The sequence below is a fragment of the Accipiter gentilis genome, chromosome 1 (assembly GCF_929443795.1).
Source record: "Accipiter gentilis chromosome 1, bAccGen1.1, whole genome shotgun sequence".
NCBI lineage: Eukaryota > Metazoa > Chordata > Aves > Accipitriformes > Accipitridae > Astur > Astur gentilis.
The window spans coordinates 829,831-846,314 of NC_064880.1; the positions used below are offsets into that span (position 1 = coordinate 829,831).

At 56.2% G+C, this 16,484-nt stretch overlaps 1 protein-coding gene across 9 annotated transcripts in view; it reads left to right on the top strand.

Moving 5' to 3' along the window:
• The window catches only part of CHD5 (chromodomain helicase DNA binding protein 5), a 32,251-nt gene extending 16,082 nt beyond the window's left edge, over window positions 1-16,169 (top strand). For 3 of the 9 annotated variants that reach the window (XM_049801347.1, XM_049801374.1, XM_049801351.1), the window contains 29 exons: window positions 491-599; window positions 894-1,085; window positions 1,171-1,371; window positions 1,774-1,911; window positions 2,479-2,600; window positions 3,176-3,349; window positions 4,116-4,257; window positions 4,472-4,603; window positions 5,108-5,225; window positions 5,665-5,789; window positions 6,613-6,844; window positions 6,935-7,060; window positions 7,186-7,358; window positions 8,090-8,264; window positions 8,737-8,829; window positions 9,297-9,385; window positions 9,584-9,717; window positions 10,105-10,249; window positions 10,677-10,836; window positions 10,984-11,063; window positions 11,186-11,315; window positions 11,914-12,003; window positions 12,405-12,542; window positions 12,785-12,893; window positions 13,098-13,230; window positions 13,753-13,948; window positions 14,285-14,448; window positions 14,542-14,656; window positions 15,018-16,168. In XM_049801347.1, the coding sequence (XP_049657304.1) occupies window positions 491-599; window positions 894-1,085; window positions 1,171-1,371; window positions 1,774-1,911; window positions 2,479-2,600; window positions 3,176-3,349; window positions 4,116-4,257; window positions 4,472-4,603; window positions 5,108-5,225; window positions 5,665-5,789; window positions 6,613-6,844; window positions 6,935-7,060; window positions 7,186-7,358; window positions 8,090-8,264; window positions 8,737-8,829; window positions 9,297-9,385; window positions 9,584-9,717; window positions 10,105-10,249; window positions 10,677-10,836; window positions 10,984-11,063; window positions 11,186-11,315; window positions 11,914-12,003; window positions 12,405-12,542; window positions 12,785-12,893; window positions 13,098-13,230; window positions 13,753-13,948; window positions 14,285-14,448; window positions 14,542-14,656; window positions 15,018-15,118 (4,036 nt within the window). In that variant the 3' untranslated portion in view covers window positions 15,119-16,168. Of the gene's footprint in view, window positions 1-490; window positions 600-893; window positions 1,086-1,170; window positions 1,372-1,773; window positions 1,912-2,478; window positions 2,601-3,175; window positions 3,350-4,115; window positions 4,258-4,471; window positions 4,604-5,107; window positions 5,226-5,664; window positions 5,790-6,612; window positions 6,845-6,934; window positions 7,061-7,185; window positions 7,359-8,089; window positions 8,265-8,736; window positions 8,830-9,296; window positions 9,386-9,583; window positions 9,718-10,104; window positions 10,250-10,676; window positions 10,837-10,983; window positions 11,064-11,185; window positions 11,316-11,913; window positions 12,004-12,404; window positions 12,543-12,784; window positions 12,894-13,097; window positions 13,253-13,752; window positions 13,949-14,284; window positions 14,449-14,541; window positions 14,657-14,777; window positions 14,829-15,017 lie in introns of those variants that run through there. The other 6 variants (XM_049801386.1, XM_049801379.1, XM_049801373.1 and 3 more) reach the window with 5 other exon arrangements.
• The last annotated feature ends 315 nt before the right edge of the window (window positions 16,170-16,484 follow it).

The window sequence follows — 16,484 nt, forward strand, 5'->3', positions numbered from 1 at the left end:
CTTGGGATGACTGGGAACTTGTAGGTGACCCCTTTGGAACATACTGGCACTGCTCGCAGGGACCTCTCTTCAGAGACCAGTGGCTGAGTGCTTTTGGAAAGCTGGCTCTCCTGAAATGCCATTTCAGGGCTGCTGGGAAATCTAGCCTACCTGTTGTTTTCCAGCCTGTGCTCCCCTTCCGCTACGTTTATATTGCCGTAATATTTGTGGTCTCACTGCACTTCAGGGCAGCTCCGTGGCACTGCTGCCTGTCTGTTTTGGGGGAAAACCACAGTACTCTGATGAGATTGCTGTTCTGCATTCCGGAATGATGTGGCATGGACTGCTGGGAGGGGAAAGTTAACACTCCAGGAGTGCCCATGCTAACTGGGGCAGAAAAGCTCCCGTGGGGAAAAGGCAGTGGAGTTTGAGAGGCGGTTATGTCCCTTGGCTTGGGGACTGGGAGAGGAATGCCCGTCTGCCTTTTCCTGATGTGCACTGGCTGTTGCAGGGAGCTGATGCTGGGGGAGGACACACGCCCTCTGAAGAAGCTGAACAAGAAAGGAAAAAAGCTGAAAGAGGAGAAGCTGGAAAAACCTCCAGAAACGCCTCTCGTGGATGTGAGTAAGAACAGCAGGGGCAGCGCAATGGTGCGTGAGCTCAGAGAGGGAGGTCTGTCTGGCCCCCCCATCCTGTTGCCCTTTTCTCCTCTAGTTCCCTTGGGGACCCTGGTGTTTTTTTCATTGAAAGCTCGGCAGTGGTTTTGCTGTGAGGAGCCTGAGGGCTGGGCTGGGGACTGTGTCTGCATCTCTTTTCAGGCTGTTTGGTGTCACAAGGCTAAAGAGGGATGTGCTTGGCCGCAGAGAAAGGAGGAGGAGTTGGTTCTCACTGCTTTGTGTCGTGTCTCTTTTCAGCCTACGGTGAAGTTTGACAAGCAGCCATGGTACATTGATGCCACGGGAGGCACACTCCATCCTTACCAGCTTGAAGGGCTAAACTGGCTGAGATTTTCCTGGGCCCAAGGAACGGATACTATCCTGGCTGATGAGATGGGGCTGGGGAAGACTGTGCAGACTATTGTGTTCTTGTATTCCCTGTACAAGGAGGTGAGTGGAGCATCCAGCGGTCCCCAAGGTGGCCGAGAGCTACTCAGTACAGGGAGAACAGCTTGGACTTTGTCTCCCTGAGCAGGGCCACTCGAAAGGGCCGTATCTGGTCAGTGCCCCTCTCTCCACCATCATCAACTGGGAGCGTGAGTTTGAGATGTGGGCACCCGACTTCTACGTCGTGACCTACACAGGTGACAAAGAAAGCCGGTCGGTCATCCGGGAAAATGAATTTTCTTTTGAAGACAACGCCATCCGGAGTGGAAAGAAGGTCTTCCGGATGAAGGTGGGAGCTAAGTCTGTGCCCTACCCGGTAGCTTTAACCATCAGCTAGAAGGGGAGAGAGCAGAATTTGATCCGGAGGAGGAGGTTGTTTAGGTCCCTAATCAGCTGTTTTCCAAAGAGGGAAGCTGGCACAGTTGACAGATGCAGGAGATTTGTGATGAGCTTTAAAGATTTGTGCCAGACCCTCTTCTGTTTCTGTAATCCCCTACGTGGTTCTAATGTTCAGATGCGTATAGATTTTCTGCTGGCACGACTCATGCCTCGGCCTTGCTGCCGGTGCTGTGCAGTGCAGTGCAGGCAGCCCCTCCTTTTCTCCTTGGGTCATGTACAGCAGCAGCGAAGGTGGAGGCCGTCCCGTTCCTTGCTCTCTTATTGTAGCTTTTCTCTCCCTCTGCTCCTCCAGAAGGAAGCGCAGATCAAGTTCCATGTCCTGCTCACCTCCTACGAGCTGATCACTATTGACCAGGCAGTGCTGGGCTCCATCGAGTGGGCCTGTCTGGTGGTGGATGAAGCGCACAGGCTGAAGAACAACCAGTCCAAAGTAAGTACTAGATATTTGTCAGCAATTTTTGTGGTGCGGCTGGTGCCATAAAGATATGACACCCACGCACTGGCGGTTTGCTGCTCCATGCTTTTCTTCCTGGGAGCTGAACGGTGTCCTCATCTCGCGCAGGCTTTGCCTGGGACCCGCGTTTCAGTGGATTTTCTCTCTTTAACACCCTCTGGCATTAAAAATCATTCAGCAGTGGAAGAGGCAGCAGCCTAGCTGCCTGCCTGACAGTCCTTGGATGGGCTGTCATGGAAAGGAATCGATCCCTCTCCTTACTCTCCCCTTTACCTGAGGCTAAATGTGGTCTCTGGCCCCTGGGACCTTCACACAATCCCCAGCACAGGGAGAGGCAGGTGGTGTGACCCAAGGACATTCAGGATTGCTGCCTGTGCTTGATGGGGATGGTTCGGAGCAGGACAGGCAAGCTGCGGTCTGCTCTGCAAGCCTGGTGGGAGGGAGAGGTTACTGCTGAGTCTCCCTGTGTGCAGCCTGCAGAGTCCCTGGATGACTAACTGGCTCCTGTGAGCTTTTTTCACCTAACCTCATTTCTTTTCCCAGTTCTTTAGAGTATTAAATAGCTACAAGATCGATTACAAGCTGCTGCTCACCGGCACTCCACTCCAGAACAACTTGGAAGAGCTCTTCCACCTGCTCAATTTCCTGACTCCTGAGAGGTTTAAGTGAGTTGTGCTAGTTCCCCCTCTCCAAAAAGAGAGAGTAGCAGGGACCTGGCTGGCAGGGTGGCTCAGCAGAGGTTTCCCGGGGCTCCTGTCTGTGTGGGGGTGTCTGGATCCAGTTACTGCTGTGCCAGTGTCACTGATCTGCACCGGCAGGTGGGTGGCAAAGTGCATCGTCCCCGTGGCTTGTTGTAGCAGCTGCATGCACATTTAATGTAACCCCAAATTTATTCCCATGGACTAGAACTTCTTGGGTCCTGTGTGTAGCTATTGCCTTGCTATCAGACAGGAGATTTGTGAGTGGGGAACTGAAACCTACCTTCTCTTCCCTCTCTGAGGAGAGAGAGGTACTTTGGGGAACTTGTTCAGACCTTGTATTAGCGCATTTAGTGTAGATTTCCCCTCAGCCATCAGTGCTGCTCCTTGGCCTAGCTTTTGCTCTGCTCAGATACAGGCATGGGAACATTACCACATCACGTACCCTCAGCCCTTGTTTTTAAGTCACAAAGAAACAGATATCTTCACTCTCGTGCATCCCATTGTCGCTCAGCACTCTCTGGTTCTGGCTGCTTTCACAGTAACCTGGAGGGGTTCCTGGAGGAGTTTGCAGACATCTCCAAGGAGGACCAGATCAAAAAGCTCCATGATCTGCTGGGTCCCCACATGCTGCGGCGGCTCAAGGCAGATGTGTTCAAGAACATGCCGGCCAAGACAGAGCTGATCGTGAGAGTGGAGCTGAGCCAGATGCAGAAGTGAGTAATTCCAGAGCAGCTGCCCCGGGGTGGCTGGCTGGCCTCCCTCACTCTGCCTCATCTGTGGCATGGTGGGGCGTCAGTGGGGTTCGACAGGTCAGAGACGCCCTGCTGTCCTCAGGACTGCTGCAGGAAGAGCTGGAGCGCTTTCTGTCTCACTGGGGAGCACGTTCACTCTGGTTAAATTGGGCTCCATGCAGTCTTGGCTGCTCAGCAGGAAGCATTTGATGCTGTCAGGCTCTCGGTGTGGCTCTGCTACTTCTGGGGGGACAGAGAAAACCCTGAGGTTGAATCCTCATCTCCCTCTCCTGTTCTCGGCACCGGGGCACCAGCCTGTGCTGCCAGCTCGTCTGGTGTCAGTCTGCAGCAGTGCTGCTGCCCCAGGGCATGCTTGCTGGACTCTGTTTGTTTTGGGCTGACTTGCTCAGCTTCAACGGTATCTTCTGCTGAGATGGGGGACTTTTCAGGAAGGTCATGTCACTTCTTCCCAGCACGGTGGGCCAAGGCTCGGTTTACACCCAGCAGCAGGGAGTGTTCCTAGCCACTGTGCACCTGAGTCTGTCCCACTTACAAGTGCTGCGATGTCCACAGAGTGATCAAATAAACCTGACTCTGGGCTGAGGGTGCTGAACCATTGCTTTTAAAAATGTCCAGATGTCCCTTTTGAAGTGATGCGAGTGGGGTTTAATGTGGTGCTGTCCTGTTCACGCCAGTCCTGTATCTGGCCGAATTAACAAGGCTGCCTGTCCTGTCCTCGTTCCCTCAGGAAGTACTACAAGTTCATACTGACGAGGAATTTTGAAGCCCTGAATTCGAAAGGTGGTGGGAACCAGGTCTCGCTGCTCAACATCATGATGGACCTGAAGAAGTGCTGTAATCACCCGTACCTCTTCCCTGTGGCAGCAGTGGTATGTCAACTGTATTTGCACCGTGGAGGCATTTCTCAGAATGTTGTGTGTAAGCCATTAGTGGGGGCTGTTTCTGTGATCTTGCTTTGGTTAACGGTGGGGGTTTTCATGCGAGTGGTTTCATACAAGGATTTTGCCTTGGAAATGCATATGAATTTCTGCATGAAGTTAACGAGTGTTGTCCTTGAGGAGGCTAACCAGGATGCCTTGACAGGAGGCCCCGGTTCTGCCCAATGGATCCTACGATGGGAATTCTTTGGTCAAATCTTCTGGGAAACTGATGCTGCTCCAAAAGATGCTGAAGAAGTTACGGGATGGGGGTCACAGAGTTCTCATCTTCTCCCAGGTGAGTGTAGGGAAGGATTAATAATAAATACATCTTTAAAGGTTTTTTTTTTTTGTTCTGTATGAGAATTTTGTGCTAGGAACAGATAGCAATAGGTGGAAGAGCTGGTGACAGCTTCTCCCCCAGATAGTGTGGCAGCCGTGGCCGTCACAGTGGATGGACTGCGTCCCAGCTCTCTCCTGAGGGAGTGCCTGTTGTGTTTAAAACCTCTTTTATCTATGGATAAAGAGGAGATAACAGCAATAGTGCTCCCCTTCGGGGAGGGCCGTTCAGACACGATTCCCTTGTGCTGGCAAAGCTGCCTGTAGAAGACGAGATGCGAGTGTCACTCCACTGGCAGTTGCATGTTGGCCATACTCTGCCGTTGGCAGTTCCACCACCACCTTGGCCTCTGGGCTGCGGGCAGGGGCCTGGCCGGGCAGGGCAGGCCCCTGGGGGACGCGGGGGGAGGCAGGGAGCCGGACCACGCAGAGCCGTTCATGCCAGGGTCACCTTGTCCTGCAGATGACGAAGATGCTAGACTTGCTGGAGGACTTCCTGGAGTACGAAGGCTACAAGTACGAGCGGATAGACGGGGGCATCACTGGCGGCCTGCGCCAGGAGGCCATAGACAGGTTTAACGGTACTCGCGTTTCTGCCTCGCTGAGGAGAGGGCGCGGGGTGGATGCGCAGCACGCAGCCAGCAGCAGGGTGGGCTGGCTGCGCCTGAGAGCCCTGCTCGCCCGAAGGAGAGGTGGCAGGGTGTTGCCTGCGCGTCGGTCGTGCCGCGCTCGGCAGGTCTGGCTTCTCGAGGCATGGCGGGGGCTGCTCATACTGTGGCGTTAAGCCCTTGAGTTGGGTCCCACAATGAACCCTGGTGCGTGCCAGCAGCAGGCTGCCTAGTTTGAGGGTTAAACCACAACACCAAGGAATGATGTGTTCTCACTCCTTGCCTTCCCTGCCCGTTGCTTGTTGGCTTAGACTGACAGTTCACGCTGTTTTATTCCTAAAGCACGGTACTGCACCTTTCCACGTCTCCTTGCCGTCTCACCATTTGCCACCTGTGGGTTTGTCTTTCTCAGCTCCTGGTGCTCAGCAGTTCTGCTTTCTCCTCTCTACCCGTGCTGGCGGTCTGGGCATAAACCTTGCTACGGCCGACACAGTCATTATTTATGATTCTGACTGGAATCCCCACAATGACATCCAGGTTTCTGACTTTTCCTTTTCCTTCCCTTATAGTATGTACCTCTCTGGCTCTGCCCTCCGTTTGCATACCCTGCACAGGGAAGCTGGTCTCTTCTCTCAAGAGCTGGTTCTGCTCAGGAACCCCCTTCCTGCATCTGCCAGCCTCGCCCTGGCCTGTCCGTGGCATGGGAGAGACCGGGCACGTAAAACCGGCTCTCTTCCGCAGGCTTCTTGCTCCCTCCTGCTGCTTGTTCACAACCAGGTGCCCCCTCCTCTTTTGGGGAGCTTCCACTTGTGTTTCCAAAAGCCCGGGGTGGACCCTAGCTAAGGACTGACCACCAACAGAGCAGGCGAGCAGCCAATGCCTCGGAAAGTAATGGAAAAGTGAAGAGAAATGCGTAACCCCCCCATGCTCCCCGGCCGGGAGAAGGTCCTCTTCAAAGCTACGTCTGCTGTTGCCATCCATTTGGGCCAGCATTTCCTTTGCCTGGGTCCTAGGCAGGAGGACATGCTGGTGCAGGGTGGTGAAGGAGCAGTGCGGGCCCAGTGAATGTGCAGCTGGAGGGTTTCTAGCGGGAGCGTGTCCTTGCTGCTGCCTGCCTTCAGGCCCTTCAGTTAGGGGCCTGGATGGGAAAGCTGGCTCACCTGCAGTCAGTGGAGGGGGCCAGCATATTCAGGTTGGCTCTGAGGAGCCCCTCTCACTCCACTGCCCCGTAGCCTCCTTGAATGCTGAATTCAGCCTTGCCCTGGCAGTGGCATTGCGCAGCCTGGAGGGGTGAGAAATGGGGAACCCTTGGCCGGCATGGCACGGTGCTGCCCTCGACAGCTTCATTCTCTGCCCGCAGGCTTTCAGTAGAGCTCACCGCATCGGCCAGAACAAGAAGGTGATGATCTACCGCTTTGTGACTAGAGCCTCTGTTGAAGAACGCATCACCCAGGTGGCCAAAAGGAAGATGATGCTTACCCACCTCGTGGTCCGCCCAGGGCTCGGCTCCAAGTCGGGCTCCATGACCAAGCAAGAGCTGGATGACATCCTCAAGTTTGGGACAGAAGAGCTCTTCAAGGATGATGTGGAAGGTGAGGTCAGGAAAGCGCTGGGGATGCTCTGCTTGAGGTGGGGTCCTGTCTGAGTTGCTGGGGCTCGTTCTCCTCTTCTTATGCTCACAGGCATGGTGTCTCAGGGACAGCGGATCACCATGCCGGATGCTGTCACCCCTTTCTCTGACACGCTGTCAACCAAAGGGGGTGCAGTGACTCCTGGCATGAAAAAAAAGCACGGTGGCACCCCACCAGGTGTGTAGCCCCCCTTGGTGGGGTGACCTCTTCCCCTCCCTGGCCCAGCATCCAACCTGAGCTCGCCTGGCTCTGGGAGCAGGCACGGTGGTTTGCATTTCCATTCCCCGCACTTTGCTCTCCAGGTGACAATAAGGATGTGGATGACAGCAGCGTGATCCACTATGATGACGCTGCCATCTCTAAGCTTCTGGACCGAAACCAGGATGCGACCGATGACACAGAACTCCAGAACATGAACGAGTATCTCAGCTCCTTTAAAGTGGCCCAGTATGTTGTGAGAGAAGAGGATGGTGTGGTAATGTGATTAGTATCATGTCTTACAATCGCACCTCTTTGTACGTCCCTTTGTGTTTCTTCTGCTCCCTTTCCTGTTCTTGTGAGCGTTTCGGTGTGGGGCAGGACTCCTCCCTGCTTGCTCTCTGACAGCTGTAGATGGTTCCAGACCCAGGGGTCCCAGGGCTGACGGGCCCGGCCGCAGGCAGAGGAAGCAGAGTTGTCATTGTCCTGTGCAGCCCACGGCGCAAGGCAGGCTCTGTCCTGGTTGGCGTGGGACCTCATTTCGAACAAAGCACCCATCCATAGGCACCCCCTTCTGTCCTTCTGGAGGCTCTTTCCCTGCAGACTGGCAGCACGCATGGTGCTGCTTAGGTACTGTGCTGCTGGCATTGGTTTTCCCAGTAGCTGACTGACTTAGTTCCTTCATCTGTTGACAAAGCCGACAGTAGGCTGCTGTTCTGGGAGGTCTCTGCAGATCTGTAGTTTCTCCTTTGGTGTGAGTGTGGGCACTGACAGGTGGGATGGATGGCAGTGTTCGGAGGAGCTCTTTCTGGGTGGGAGGTTGGCCCAGCCCTTTGGCAGCCTTGCACTGAGGTTGGTGTGCCTGGGCAACAACCCGGGAGGCAAATTTCAGCCAGTGGCTCGGTGCCCTCCCTCTTTCCTTGGAGTGCCATTAGAGGACCAGCAGCGGGGCGATGCAGGCAGGTCTGTGGCTGCCTGATCTCAAGCCTCTTGTCTCTTGCTTTGCAGGAGGAGGTGGAACGTGAGATCATCAAGCAAGAGGAGAATGTGGACCCTGACTACTGGGAGAAGCTGCTGCGGCACCACTATGAGCAGCAGCAGGAAGATCTGGCCAGGAACTTGGGGAAAGGAAAGAGAATCCGCAAGCAGGTCAACTACAATGACGCCTCGCAGGAGGACCAAGGTATGGCTGCGGCCGCTCGGCTCCTGGCTGGGCTCGGGGTGGGCAGCAGGCCCTGCGGGCTGGCTCTGAAAAGCTGACTTCAGACCCACTGGCTGAGTTGTTGCTTGGCATTTCTCTGCTGTTTGGTAGACTCTGTACCTCCCCGATTCCTAAACTTTCAGGGATAGAAATTCTTCAAAGATTTTTTTCTTTTTCTTTTTTGGTCCGTAAACTCTGGTTCTGCCAGAAGAATTCTGGAAGAACATGTCTGTGGGCAAAATACTTCAAACTGGTTTTTTTCTGTAGAGGAGAATACTAATTTTGGAAAACCTGAGAAGGCAATTTTCTGCTTGTTGTGCCCTCCTCTCTTGCTGCCTGGCAGTGGATGCCAGCTGCACCTGTGGGTGGGCTCCCAGCTGTTCTGCATGTCCCTGCCGGGCAGGGTCCCGCTGCTCAGGCACTATTCTAACCTGGCCTCCCTTGCGGTCTGCAGAGTGGCAGGATGAGCTCTCTGACAACCAGTCGGAGTACTCCATTGGCTCTGAGGATGAGGATGAAGACTTTGAAGAGAGGCCAGAAGGTCAGAGTGAGTTAATGCATTTGCTACTCCAGGGGATTTTGCTCTGCGGGAAGCCCCCGGCACTCAGGTGCAGCAGAAACATCTGAGCTGGAGGGAGCGGTGTGCTTCTGGGCCTCCATGCAGGGGAAGGTATCCCCACTTGCCTGCCAAGCAAGGAGATTCCCAGGGCAGGGAAGGCAACTGCCTGTTTCCTTCACTGGTCGCTGCAGGACCTTGGTCTGGTCCTGGCAGTGGAAGGATGGGGGACCGCAGGAGGAATGGGCACGGTATTCCCTTGCCGGTAAGGGCGGAAGAGCATCCCGGCTCGGGGAGGCCGGCAGGATGGGTGGAAGGGGCTCCACAGCCTGGGCTGCCACTCTGCCCGGCTTCTGCTCCCATTGGGAGGCAGTGCAGGAAGCTTGGGGCACCTGAGTGCTTTGGCTGTCCTTCCTCGCTGCCTGGGCCCATCCATCACTGAGGCTGCTTGACTCTAGGTGGCAGAAGACAATCCCGGAGGCAGCTGAAGAGTGACCGGGATAAGCCTCTCCCTCCTTTGCTGGCAAGAGTTGGGGGAAATATTGAGGTGAGTGTTGGCCTCGGCCAGAGCACGACTGATGCGGTTGTGCCGGGGCTGCCATGGGCTTGCGGGCTGGACTACTCTGTGCCGAGTTGCCTGCATGTCGGTCCTGGTCCAGCACAGCTGTAACAGCCGCGAGGCTCCGAGATGCCACGTGCTTCCGAAGCCGCATTTTGGTCACGGCAACGCCTCTGCTCCCTGCAGGTTCTCGGCTTCAACGCCCGCCAGCGTAAGGCTTTCCTGAATGCCATCATGCGCTGGGGCATGCCGCCCCAGGACGCCTTCAACTCTCACTGGCTGGTCCGGGATCTGCGAGGGAAGAGCGAGAAGGAGTTCAGGTATGGGGGCTCCTGGGCAGGCAGGGCAAGGTCTGTCCTGGGCTCTGCTTGATTGCGGCGAGTGCTTAGCTCCTGCATTCGGGATGAACCCCAATCGCCCTGTTGTCTTGCCGTGCTCCCCAGGGCAAGGTGGAGGCTGCGCTGTGACAAAGCCCACTGGGCAGCAGTAGCCCAAGTGCCTGCGTACCCCCAGCATGGTTTATTTTTGGGGAGGCAATGCCTGTTTCATTTGAGAGGGCTGCTAACGTTCTGTGTGTGATAGGGTAAATCTTAGCCTGGGTGGGAGACTCTGCCCTCACCTGTGGATCAAAGCAGATGGTGTGGGTGCTTGCCTCAGCAGGGGGTCCGTGGGCTGAGCTGGTCTGAGGTCTGGCTTTCCTTCCGCAGGGCGTACGTCTCTCTCTTCATGAGACATTTGTGCGAACCTGGGGCAGACGGTGCTGAAACCTTTGCGGATGGTGTTCCCCGGGAAGGGCTGTCGCGCCAGCATGTGCTGACTCGGATAGGAGTCATGTCACTAGTAAGGAAGAAGGTGGGTGAGCAAAATGTTCAACGTGCCGTTTCAGGTGTGTTCTGGAGACTTGTGGGTTTCATTGGCTGCCGAATGCCTCTCACCAGGGATCCCCTACTGAATCTCCCAGGCTCAGGGCACATCCGTTTTTGTCATAAACGTATAGGGGATGGTAATGCAAACGGCCTTTCAAACCCTGCCACTTCTTTCCCTGGGAGGGACATAGGGATGAGCAGGTATTCAATAGCCTGGCTGACAAAAAAGAGAAATTACGCTGGAGGCTTGCTGGATCTCCGAGCCATAGTGTCAGACGTCCCTGGCAGGGTGGGTGTAGTGATCCTGCCACTTTGTGCCTCTGCGGGTGGAGCAGCCTGCGCTTGCCAGCTCTGCGGCACCGGGCTGGAAATGTCTCCGCTGTGTTTGACTCGATGGTGTGTGTCTGCCCCAGGTCCAGGAGTTTGAGCATGTCAATGGGAAGTACAGCACTCCAGATCTGATCCTCGAGGGCCCAGAGAGCAAGAAGTCCAGCGAGATTGTGTCCTCGGATCCCAACACCCCCATCCCGGCCAGCCCAGCACATATGCACATGGGATCTGTGGCCCTTGCGGGTAGGTGTGCCTACAGGCTTCCAGGGGATCGTGGCTTTGGTCTGCCTTGGGAAGGGAGGTAGGCCAAGAGGCCAGAAGGGCTTACAGGTGTCTGCCTACCCCTCTGGGGCCCCGTTCAATGGCTTCCTTGCTTCGCTGTTGCTACAGACAAAATAGAAACCCAACTCGGGTTCCAGGAGGAAAAGGAGCAAGTGGAGCAGAAGTCCAGGAAGGTGTCTGACAGCCAGGTAGGGTGGCTTCTTCCAGCAGTAGTGCCTGGAGGCCTTCTCATGGTCTTCCCAGAAACTTGGAGTGCTCCCTGAGGAACGGGCAAGGCTGGGCTGATCTGGTGTGGGCGCTTTACGTTCAGGTGCCTGTGAGCGCCGAGAAGGCAGAAAGTGAAGAGCGCACAGAAAGCTGCGACAGCAAGGAGAAGCCGAGGGTGGAGAAGCAAGAGGAGAGTGAAAAGACTGAGCCTTCTCCTGAGCCCCTGGTGAAAGGTGAGGAGTCTCTTTGGCTTGGACAAACACGATGCCCATGCGCGGGCTCCACTCTCAGTTGTGGCTGGGACTTCTGTGGGGCTGTGGCACCCAGGAGTGGCATCGATTTGTGGCGTCGAAAAGTTGTACAGCTCAAGTCACGTGGAGCCCAGGGCGTGCACCCTAGAAGTCTGGGATGTGCTGGCACTCCTGACGGGTGGGCTTCTCCGCTGGTGGGAGGCTCTGGCGCTCGCACCTTGCTTGGGTCTTTTGCTTCTCCACATCGCAGTGGGAAACCTGAATATTGCAAGGTCCTGTAGCGATTCCTGGAAAAACAACAGTTCCAGGTTGTAAATTATGAGAAGTGCTCATTCTGGGGAGCATTTTCTGTTCCTAATAATATGTTTCTTCAGCTGTCTCAAGGAAGAGGGAAAAATAAATACATTTTCCTGATAAAATGCAGCATAATATTCTGTTAGAAGTTTTTTTCAAATGCCTTGAATGTACAAACAGTGTAATCGCTTTACCCTGAAAGGGGAAGTCTGTCCAGACAATAAGTTGTTCCCTGAAGAGCGTTTTGCAGTCCAGGCTTTTCTCATGGTCCCCTTCCCTTCTGCAGATGAGGGCATTCAAGAGAAGGAGAAGTCTTTGGAGAAGCTGGAGTTGAACAGCAGCCCAGGGAAAGGGGAGGACAAAGAAGTCAAACCAGGTGAGGTGTGAGGAGGCTTTGGGGTGGGAAGCAGTGTGAAGGGCCTCCAAAGCAAGGCAGGTGCCTGGCACGGAGGTGAGGGAGCATGTCTGCGGGGTGATGGCGAGGACAATCGTCAGCACCCGCAGCAGCTGGTGCTGCTGTCTGATGATGCTCGGGAGTCACCAGCGGACACAAGACGCTGTTATGTTGGGCGCTGCCTGTACTTGCTGTGCAAACAGTAGGACCTGCCGAAAGAGGCAGGTGGTCAGCTGCTGCGGAGCAGAGAGCAGGCTGGTGGCTTTTCCAGTGGTAACTTTAGCAGGGAGTTCCTCTGGCAGCTGATGGGGCAAGAAAGACCCCAGTTGGTCTTCTGGCAGAGTACTATTAGACAGGCATGATTTCTTGTGTTTGCCAAGCAGAGGACGCCAAGGCGGAGGAGAAGGAGCAAAGCGAGGCTCAGCAAAATGGTGACAGAGAGGAAGAGGAGGATGGAAAGAAGGATGACAGAAACATGAACTTCCGATTCATGTTCAACATTGCTGATGGCGGCTTTACAGGTAAGAGCAAGAGACGAGGCATTGGCTGCTTCTGCAGAGCTTCTACACGGAAGCACTGAGCCTGCGCAAGAAATGCAAACCGCGTGGAAAGACTGGACAGGATGGTGCTTCGCCTGGCAGCAGGCTGTCTCGATTTTGCGCTGTGCCCTGGGAGATTTCATCACTCGCCCTGCCTGATGCGCTGCACGATGTCCCTGGCAGCCCCGCTGGCTGACCCGTCTGTCTCGCTTCTGCTTCCGCAGAGCTGCACACACTGTGGCAGAACGAGGAGAGGGCTGCCATCTCCTCTGGCAAGATCTACGACATCTGGCACCGCCGACACGACTACTGGCTGTTGGCAGGAATTGTCACGTACCCTTTGACTTGGCAGGAGCATGCCTCCCTTTTTTGGCTGGCAGGAAGGCGGCGAGGCAAGGGAGGCCTCGGCAGGGCGCGGGACCTGGGGTGATGGTGCGGTGACGAGCAGGGAGGGGGTTTGGCAATGCGGTGTCGCCGCGGGGCAGCGGGCGTGCTGTCGGCTGGCTGGTTCTTCCCTTGACGCTCCCTCTGCACCAGTCACGGCTATGCCCGCTGGCAGGACATCCAGAACGACCCACGCTACGTGATCCTGAATGAGCCATTTAAGTCGGAGATACATAAGGGGAACTACCTTGAGATGAAGAACAAGTTCCTTGCCCGGCGGTTCAAGGCGAGTTGCAGGTCCAGGGCTGGTGAGTCCTTACTGGGTGGGGGGGACCAGAGCGGCTCCCTAAAGCCGGCGGGGAGCCCGCCAGCCCCTTCTGGGAGCGGAGCAGGGAGCAGTCGTGGGCTTTGTGAGGGGCTTGTGCTTGCCGGAGGAGAGCAGGCAACCGGGGCTTGGTCCCGGGGAGCTCGCGGGCTCTGCAGCATGGTGCACGGGACGGGGCTGGCTGCCCTGGGCTCCTCTTTGTGAGCGGGCCAGGCTGGGTGCTCTGCCCGCTCCTGACACGTGCAATGCTGTGGAAATGCTGCCTAAATCCCCTTCTGGATGCTCTGTGTCTGAATGGGATAAGAAAACATAAGGGCTAAGCCTGTTCCCCCAGGAGTTTCTGGGAGCGAGGCTGGTGGGGAGCAGGGCAGGACAGAGGCTCTGGTGGCGTGAACTGCCTGGGCAGCTGGAGCCTGTGGAGCGGTACCGGTTTACACTGGAGCAGGGGCTGGTCCTGAATCCTTCCCCTCCTGTACCTCCCAGTTGCTGGAGCAGGCCCTGGTGATCGAGGAGCAGCTGCGGAGGGCTGCGTACCTCAACATGACCCAAGACCCCAGTCACCCGGCCATGGCATTGAACGCCCGTCTGGCTGAAGTGGAGTGCCTTGCCGAGAGCCACCAGCATCTCTCCAAAGAGTCCCTGGCTGGGAATAAGCCCGCAAATGCCGTCCTGCACAAGGGTGCGTTCTGGTGGAGGGCGGGACCGGGAACCTGCCCCAGGGGGGCGGGAAGGGTTTGCCACACTGACCGTGGGGAAATCCAGCTGGGATGTCATCCCTGTCTCGCATGACCTCAGCCAGGAGCTGCCTGCTCTTCCCCAGCTCGCTTTGCCGGCGAGGGCAGCAGCCCACTGCCGCTGCAGCCTGCGGTGTGGGGGTCTGCAGTGCTCTTTGCCATCAGCTCCCTGCTGCTGGAGCTCGCCAGACCCCATGGCTGGGATGCTGGGGGACTCCTGCCTCTGCTAGGGGTCCGGTGGGCATCTCCCCGGTCTGAGTGCCAGCTTGCTCTGCTCGCAGTGCTGAACCAGCTTGAGGAGCTGCTGAGTGACATGAAGGCCGACGTGACGCGCCTGCCGTCCATGCTGTCCCGCATCCCGCCTGTGGCAGCCCGGCTGCAGATGTCTGAGCGGAGCATCCTCAGCCGCCTGGCCACCCGTGGGGGGGACCCCACCGTCCAGCAGGTCAGCGGGGATGGGGACGGAGCCCCTGGCCGGGGCGTTGGCAGTGGGACCGAGGTGCAGCTCCGTGGCTCTTCTCCCTCCTTACCTCCCCAGGGCTCCTTTGGCTCCTCCCAGATCTACAACAACAACTTTGGGCCAAATTTCCGAGGTCCTGGGCCGGGCGGGATTGTCAATTACAGCCAGATGCCTCTGGGACCGTACGTGACCGGTAGGTCGGGGTTTCGAGCGGACACTCCGGGGCAGAGAAATTCAGGGGGCGGATTTGAGTGGGCCAGGAGCGTGGCCAAAGGACGGTGGGCAAGCCAGGCGTTGCCTCTCTCTCACTGCAGATATTTAGCTGTTCCCACCATGTTCCTCTGCAGCTCCCGTTTCCAGCTGAGGTAAGGCTGCGCTCTCTGCTCTTGTTCGCCAGGGCAGACACACGAGAGGGGTGGGTGGGGCCGTATGTGCCGGTGTCCGGCTGTGGCCTCTGGCTTGAGGAACTGCAGCGGCTACTGGCAGCGGAGGTGGGAGCAGGATCCTGCGGGGCTGGAGCCCAGCTGACGGGCAGCTCTCCCCTCTCCCCGCAGCAGCCCCCGGGGGCTGCTCCCTAGCCCCCCCAGCCGAAAGAAGCCCTGTCGCTGGAGGAAGGGCAGGGGAAGCGCGACAGCGTCGCCTGCGTGGAAGATGAGCTGCTGCTGGTGCTGCCAGGCTCTCCCGCTCCCGCTTCGTGTGCTTCAACCGACGCAATTCCCTCCACTGTTGCCGGAGCGGCTGGGACGTGGGGTTTCATTTCCGTGTACATTTTTTGCACTTTCTTATTGAAGACTTGAAGGGTTGGTCTGGGCGAGTTGGGCTGAGCTGAGAAGGGAGGGAGAGTCACGGTGTTTATGTCTGGTTTTATTGCTGCCTGTGGGGTGTGAGGGGAGGCCGGTAGGCGCCCTGCTTCCTGGCTGGCTGTGCTGGGGCGCCTGTCCGGGGCCGAGTCGGCTCCCGCGCTTCCCTGTACGGTCCATTTCTACGTCCTCGTGGTGTTTGAACGCGTGCATGCCTGCCGCCAGCCCCGCTGCCGCAGCCCACCTGCCCAGCCCCAGGGGGAGCATCGGCGTGTGCCAGCGCTGCCGCGGGGAGCCCGGTGCTGTCCCAGCAGCGGGGCTGTGACAAGGTCTGGGGGGGTTCGGGCGTGTGCCGGGTTTGGGGCACACGGGTGGAAGGAGGGGACGGCTGGAGCCGGGACAGGGACACCTGCGAGCGCGGTGACACCGACTGTGCCGCGGTGGTGGCCTCTTGCCGGAGGCTGACGGCAGCTGTAAGCAACGCCCCCGCGTTCCCTTCGTACTCCGTGTGTCCCCATTTCTGTTCTCTGTGTTTTAATAAATCCTTTCGGAAGGATGCAGCGGCAGCCTGGAGGTGGAGGCGAGCGGCTGGGGGGGTGAGGGTCCTGCTGCAGGGGGTGCAGGCACCTGCGCTGGTGGTGATGGGGGGGATCCCAGCTACGGTCCCAGCTCTCCCGTATGTCAGTATGTGCTTACATATATGTAGATATATAGTGTAATTTTTGTATTGGTGTGTATACACACATGTAGATGTACATAGAATTGTAATTTTTAGATACCTGTGTGCGCGTGTATATCTTGGTATAAGCATACATAGATAGCAATAGGTATAGATATATATGTAGAGCTAAAGGTATAGGTATTTAGGTACAGCTGTATCTATGAAGGGGTGTGTATATATACACACAGCTGCATATTTTTATAGACGTGTAATTTTCATATATGTGTGCATACTGAGATATATGTAGCTATATCAATATATTTACATGGATATGTACACATCTATATATCTACATATATGGATATACACATATATATACACACAGCTGCGTATTTTTATAGACATGGGCGTAGAATGTATTTGTAATTTTAATACATGTGTGTTCATGTGTATATATATGCTTATGTACATATACAGGTGAATATATAGGGGTGTGGGTATATATATAGGTATGGGTAGATAGGCATAGATATATATATGTAGGTATGGATGCATAGATC